The sequence below is a fragment of the Prorops nasuta genome, unplaced genomic scaffold (genome assembly GCF_024137725.1).
Source record: "Prorops nasuta isolate Cenicafe-Biocafe unplaced genomic scaffold, Cenicafe_Pnas_1.2 PNAS00001, whole genome shotgun sequence".
Lineage (NCBI taxonomy): Eukaryota > Metazoa > Arthropoda > Insecta > Hymenoptera > Bethylidae > Prorops > Prorops nasuta.
This window is the reverse complement of record NW_027116798.1, coordinates 11,538,727-11,546,314: the sequence shown is the minus strand read 5'-3', so window position 1 is coordinate 11,546,314 and position 7,588 is coordinate 11,538,727. Positions and strand designations below refer to the sequence as shown.

General features: G+C 41.9%; 1 protein-coding gene across 1 annotated transcript; it reads right to left on the bottom strand.

Moving 5' to 3' along the window:
* Window positions 1-1,983: 1,983 nt before the first annotated feature.
* On the bottom strand, window positions 1,984-2,868 carry LOC136774165 (uncharacterized). Its single transcript, XM_066728307.1, has 2 exons — window positions 2,127-2,868; window positions 1,984-2,093 (listed from the first exon to the last, which is right to left on the bottom strand). Exons 1-2 carry the CDS (start codon window positions 2,848-2,850, stop codon window positions 1,984-1,986), a joined length of 834 nt encoding a protein of 277 aa, XP_066584404.1. The 5' UTR covers window positions 2,851-2,868.
* Between the last annotated feature and the right edge of the window lie 4,720 nt (window positions 2,869-7,588).

Here is a 7,588-nt window from a genome sequence, read left to right as displayed (position 1 = left end):
AAAAACCTTCCCACCCGACCACAGGACTGGAGCTTACTCTGACACTGTTTCGCACATCTACTGACGTCACTAAACCTACGTTAAGCAGCCAACTTCAGCCCGAGACATACACTCTGCCTGGAGAAGAAGAAAAAGATTATGAAGGAGAAGAATCTCAATTTTCGATATATATATATTGTAACGCGCGGAAAGGATTCCGGGTTAGAAAATACAAATAACTACACGGCAAAAATCCAAGGACACAATCTTTATTTTAACACTACGAAATCTCGGGGGGAGAGGCCTCCCGCGATGCCCTGGCACACTTATTATAAGCGCACAATGAATTCATTAACCACTAAATTAAAAGGAAAACTAGGGGAAAGCTCAGGGAAAGCGACGGGCTAGAAGGCGGTCCGGGAAAAGCGAAAGGGGGAAGGGAATAGGGGAAGGAAAATTCTCCGCGGCTCCGACGACGATGTCCGGCGATCCCACGACGTCCGCCACGAGAACTCCACAGAACTATTCCAAATCGATGGCTGGGGCCCGCAATATTGAAATACGCCGAATTTCAGTATTCGCGGCGACGACCCAGCTCTCTTTTCTAAAACACGCACTGATGCTCCAAGAGTAGAACAAGGTGTAGTCCAATGTGACATATATTCCTTCGTTCTTTCAATTATTCCCCTCATTCCGCGGTGTCATATTGGGCATAGCTGCGATCGGGACCCAGGGACCAATCATTGATTAGGTATGAATCCGCGATCCATAATTCTCGCCGTTCCGGCTAATTACTCCTATGCTTCGCGTGTTAGCTGGCTGGCTAGCTCCTGCGCGAAGATCCTGCGTGGTCGTCCTTAGCAGCCGACGACACTATGGCTTCGTGGTTCGGCAGCGGGGCGATGCGGTGCGGGGTCGGCGACGATGGGTCCGTAGTAGCGCGGGCAGGGGAGAACGCAGCTAGGTGCGCGAGGCGTCAGCGCGGTAAGGAGAGGGGACGGGACTCGTTGCTAGGCGCTCGCGGCTCGAAGCGCGGTAAGGGGAATTGGGGACTACGCTGCTATGCGCTCGCGGCGCGAAGCGCGGTAAGGGGAAGGATAGAGCGACGCGTAAACTTACGCGGACGGGACAATGGGTGCGAGGGAGATAGACTTATGGGGGATCGGGTATGGGCTAGAAAAGGACAGAGAGACAACAGTTTTCAAGCTCTTGTTGGAGCAGAGGAGTCGGTCTTATAAGCTACTAATAAAATTTACCATTGGGAATATAATATTTAATTCCAAATAAACTACAACCTAGAAACATTCGCTCAATCCTCGATCATACCATTTCCCAAAAACATTTGCTCTCCTTCCGTGGATGGCAATTGCAGTATCCCTTAAGGGGTTAGGCCACTCTAGAGCGGGAAAATATTTACATATTTTGGTTCTTTTTTTTGACAAAAAAATGAAACAATTCGAAATTTTAAAAACGGCACTTTATTACTACATTAATGAACTATAACACATAATTTTTTCAAAGGAAAAAAACGAAAAATAACGACATTACAGCACTTCTTCGTTGACGTGTTTTGGTTGTAGAGGTACACGGGCGGAAACGCAGTGCGTACAATTATTGACCTAGAACAAAAACTAAAATATTTTTCGATTATGTATAAGACGATCTAGAGAACTACGTAGGATTTTTTTAAAATATTGATTTTTGAAAAAGTTGTGCATGTTTGAGGAAAAAATCGGAAAATTGGATGAAAAAATGATTAATAATTGCTTGTAACTTAAAAACTATGCATCATATCGAAAAAATTCTACGTAGTTCTCTAAATAATATAGTTTCGAATATACAGTCCAATTTTTAAGTCGATTGGTAAAGATTTGTTCGAGTTCTGTTTCCGCCCATTTTAAAAAATGTAGTTCCGAGAAAAACGCATTTAAAGTTTTAAATATATAATTAGAAAATCTATATTTACCTTCACTCGGCGATGCCTGCTCCATATAATTGACCTTCCTAATTTATGTTTTGGTCTTGGGCTGTCTTTCTGATGGTTTTTAAGCTACTGCGGGCCTCTTTTGCAGATCGAGACCGCGAACATTCCGCTAGCTTCATGCGGTGAGCGTCTATTTCTATGCACATATTGTAGCTATTTTGACCGATTTTCATTCCCATAGTGAGAATCATATGTAGGATTGATGCAAAGCCATTATTGTAGACACAAACAGCAATATTTGTTGCTATATCTAATATGATTTTACCGCTGGAAATTGACTTTGGAGCCAACGCCCACACCGTTGAATTGAAGCTTTCGTTTCTGTTTTGTGTATAGCCCCCAATGCAACGTGTAAGCAGATTATCATTACTGAGTTCCTCGTACACTGGCTTGATGGCTTCGTATACATCAACAGACATAGCTGGCTTATGTTCGTAACTTCCTAGGTTATTTGTAGCACTTGCTTTTTGCCATGAGCACCACGAGTCTTTCCCAATGGGACAACTATCGTGTTTTGGATTTTCATTTGTAGACAATTTATGATCCAGCGTAGCCCAAATAGCGCTTCTCATCTTATCTACTGAATCTGAATTTCGGCGAATGGCTAATCCATAATAAATTGAAAGTTCGTCAATTAGTCTGCCTGTTAATTTTCCCTTTCCCCCAAGGCCTTTGGTTTTTTTTTTCACGGCACGAAGACGAGTACCCATTCTTTTCAGCACATGGTCTATGCATTCTTTCTTGTTTACAATAAAATCTTCGTAAGGTTGAGAATCTGTAATTCCTTTGAAAGTTTTTGAATCGCCATCGCCAATATAATTGGCATATTTAACATTATGTAAATTGACAGACCGCTGGAACATTTCGATAACACCATCTACTTCCATTTTGCCGGCAGATCCCTCGTGATTGACAAGGCATTCACTAACATGATTTCCTATCCATTCTTTGTATTCTTCTGTCTCTTCTTTTTTCTGCCAATGTTCACATGACTTACAATATTTTGATTTTACAACGTAATCAATAACTTTGCTGGTGTGCCATCCAATAAGAGTAACTAAACCATATAATGACGAAAATCCTCGTTTTCTCCATGTACCGTCACCTGATACTGTGAGTCCATTTGGTTCTTCTGTCTTCGTTAAAGATTCCTTTTCTTCTTTCGCTGCTCTCGATATACTTATCTGGCAAACAACGTCTGTTGCACTAGAAATACTCCGAATAACGTTATCATAAAACGAATGAAATACTGGACGGGGTAATTCCATGAATGCACAAAATTTTATGATACCATGCAAACCAATGCCAAGCAGTCGCATAGCAAAAATAATTCTTCGATTAACTTCATAACCTTTGTTAATGAAGGGGCAACTAGGGATTTCCTTCTTCTCGCATGTCTCACAAGTTATGACTACTTTGAATCCTAATCCTCGGATGCCATTTTCTGTAAATTTTACTTCGGATTTGCACACTTTACAAACAACGAAGTTAGAAATTGTAGAAAAAACTGCTATAAAGTTTATGATTCGGTATCCAAAAGCACTATCTACTTCTATATCGTAAAAATCATCTGACATCTTTAATTTCCTTGCCGATATACTAGGCTCCGACTCGATTGGCGTATCTAACTCATGGCGATTAAATGGTCGTTTTCGCGATATTTTTGGTCCTTTATTACTTCCGCTTGCACCTCTCACTCCTTTTTTATGAGAATACACTCGACTAGTCATTGCAAAAATAATGAAAATACACAAATAAACCAAGAAAATATTGATTAGCAAATAGACACACTCTGTATAACTGTTACTACGCAATTACTGCTCTCATGTCCGAAAGCAGTTTGGAAAGAATATTATTATACAAATTCTACCAATCATAGAAGATGTTGTCGACCTTCCTATATTGTGCTACTATATATATTTATCTTCTCTACATCTCATCAACCAGACGACACAAAGCGTATAAGAGGTGATTTACCAGCCGGCCGAAACACAATGCGGCAGAAATAAAACTTTAAGCACTTAGGCTTATTTTTCAAAAATTATTTTTTGGGAAAATATTTTTAAGACCTTAAACTATATTTTAAGGGAAAAAACAAAAAATCGATTTTTTCAAAATTCTAGAGTGGCCTAACCCCTTAAGCGGGTAACTACTGCTACACTACAAAAATTTTGGCTGACCCTTCGATCGTCGTAAACTGTACCTAATCAAACTCTAAAACGGAAGTTGGGCGCCAGGTTCCCGAAAGAACCACTGTACTGTAGTAGTCGCAAAATACTGTATTCGTCAAACTAAAATGCCAACTAGCTCAGTGAATTTAAGAGTAGGATTACGGAAGCGGAGAGTGGGTGGATTCCTGAAACGTAAGATATGGACGTATTTGGCAGTTCGGGTCAAATCACTACACAAAATATTCGATAACAAATTCTCTATATTTCCGTAAAGACATCGCTGTATATGTCGGATCTCATAACGCATAGATGGTTCTTCATATTCTACAAAACTATAATTACGGATGGTCTGGAAGACGGTTCTTTCAGAGCGCTCGGGATTACTTCAACGAATTTCTCTACTAATTAACTAACTACTAAATAAATAAAGGCCTACTCGAGGCAGGTGTTTCTCCTGCGACCTTTTAACGAAAACGAAACGGAACTCTCGCGAAGAGAACCGAACGGAGTAGCTCCTTTCGGGGAGAATTCACCTCCGGGGTTCCTTCGGACGAGAAAACGAACTGTAATACCACAAGGTGATCGAACAAGGTAGCTCCTTTCGGGGAGAATTCGACCTTGGGATGCACCTCTGGTTAAACGCGACAAAACTATACTAAACGTAACCGAAATCCGAAACTGAACGAATATCCCGATCACTCTTTACAACCGAATTCGACCCATCAACTGTACTATAAGCGTATAACTAAATTTCCGGAAACTACAAGACTTTAGGACGGTATTATATACACGGTAATCGATAAAAGCATTTAAGATAAGTTACACATAAAACTATTTATACTTCATATCCGAAAGCCCACAAAAGACTTGGTCCTCGAATTAATGGCGAATCTCAAAGTTTTCTCAACATTAGACTATTATTCCGATTCTTAATTTAATGTCTTTAATTCCCAATTCACGCACTTTGGGAGCAGATTTAACTCGTAATTCGTGATTTTTAGGCGATTCCACGGCTATTAACGCACGTTTTCCGACTTTTACTCGTAAGATAAGGATTCCTAGGAGCTGGGACTCCCGCTAACCTTTTTTTTTCGTCGAAGCTGGAGAAAACAGCAGAGCAGAGCAGAGCAGATCGGAGCAGAGCAGAGCAGAGCAGAGCAGAGCAGAGCAGATCGGAGCCGAGCAGGGCAGAGCAGAGACGAGCAGGGCAGAGCAGAGACGAGCAGGGCAGAGCGGCGTCGAGCAGAGCAGAGCAGAGCAGAGACGAGCAGGGCAGAGCGGCGTCGAGCAGAGCAGAGCAGAGCAGAGACGAGCAGGGCAGAGCGGCGTCGAGCAGAGCAGAGCAGGTCGGAGTAGAGCAGAGCAGGTCGAAGTAGAGCAGAGCAGAGCCGAGCCGGTCGAAGCAGAGCAGAGCAGAGCAGAGCAGGGTAGCGTCGAGCAGGCAGAGCGGAGCAGCGTCGAGCAGGGTAGAGTAGAGTCGACTCTCTTTCACACTTCTCACTACGAGTTGCCGAAAATACGTTTGATCCTCTTCAGGAAAAATAGTGTCTGAACTCTTCCAGGACTATAGTACGAGTGCTGCAAAAATCGGGAGACACCAGCAACGAGCTGTTGGTCCCTTATCCCCAACCTTTCGTAACGCTAAATCTAATTGGCGGAGCCGATTAAGCTATTGGTACCACCAATCAGATCCAAGGTCCGACTTCTTCCGAAAATTCAACTTGAATGTTCGGGAGTTGCGGAAAGCTGTAGTTCGTTAGACCCATTTAGCATACGACTTATGGGCCGCGATCGTTACTCTACTTTTATGACCTATCCATCACCGAACGTTATACGGTATTTCAGATGATGGGCAGGACAGGTGTATATGATATGATATTATGGCCTTGATATTGGGACCATAATATGTCTCATGGTTTTATCGAAAGACATACATACCTCTTTTTAGTGAACATGTACTATCCTAAAATAGTACGAGGTCACAACTCTACCTTCCCACGAAAAAGAGACCGAATCGAGGTCGAACACACCTCAAACCTCACTAAACGCCAATACGCGCGGATTACTTGACTTCACGTAGGCGTTAGACTGGAGCTATAGCTCTTTGACAAGAGGGCTGCGTGAATCTTCAATAGTCGTAAGTCGGAAGTTCGCAAAGACAAGAAAAGAAACGCTATATTCGGCATGGGCTAATTACACGATAATATAACGGTAGCTTAATACTAGGTAAACGCAGGCGGTATACACGGTACTGCAAAATATCTGTACAAAGGAGCGTGATACGCACTATAAGAGTCTATACTAAACGAAATTATTCACACGGTACTGTACTGAATCGAAAAGGTGTACACGATAAAGAATATACTTCATACAAAACGTAATCTTAATCTGTACTAACTGTAGCGATATACACGATACGAATCGAAATCTGTACAAAAGCAAACTAGAATAATACGCTACGGAGTTCAACGAAACTCAGAATCGTAAGAAGATGTAACCTAAAGAAGAGAAAGTATATACAAAGAACTATATGAGAATCTGCACGTAACCAACACAATATACTGGTCGCGAATACTATTTCACGCAATTACGCTATCGAATCTCGAATAGTCGCGAAAAAGGAAAGAAAGAAGCTCCAAAAGAAGAATTAATGTCTCGAAATCACCGTACCCTCAAATTAGGATCCCCGTGACTCTGGTAAACCTGTAAACGATAGCTACGATAGGGAAGAAAATGATATTAGTTCCCGATGCATAAGTCCGAGGTTGGCGAAGTTCCGAGAGGTCGTTGTGGCTGTCAGCGTCAAAAAATAAAATGGACTCTAAACTCGTTACAGTTCATATACATGTCTTGATCTGGAGGATTCGAAGGAGAGAAGACAATTATATACACACAGAACGAAAGATAGTCGTCATAGGACAAGGAACGTCACTCTCTACTTGATTGTGAGGTTACCCTGTAACGGACGGTAAACTGGGGTCGTTAAATCGGCAATAGTTCGGGAGATAAAAAGTAAGAGCGGTAAGTCCCAACACAACAATGAAAGGAAGGGACGGACAAGATTACTGAGACAAAACGATACGCGAAGCTTTACGAAACGATACGCAAAGCTCTACGAAGCAATACGCGAAACGCTACGAAACGATACGTAAAACTTAATCCAAACGATATGCAAATCTTAACTATAACGGTATCAAAAATTGAACTGTACGCAAAATTAGAGATATCTTGGCGGCGTTCGCACGAAAATAAATTTGGCCCCATGAGCACGAAAAGATACTCTAAATCTCGAAACTGTAACGGAAACGAAACTTAATCCTAGCGACATAGAGAACAGCGAAAAACTGAGACAGGTACACGGAAGGGTAAACGAAAAGCTTGAAGTTACTCAATTGTCGCGGGATAAAAACGACGTAAGACTCTACGAAACGCACGACAGTAACTCACTTTTCTT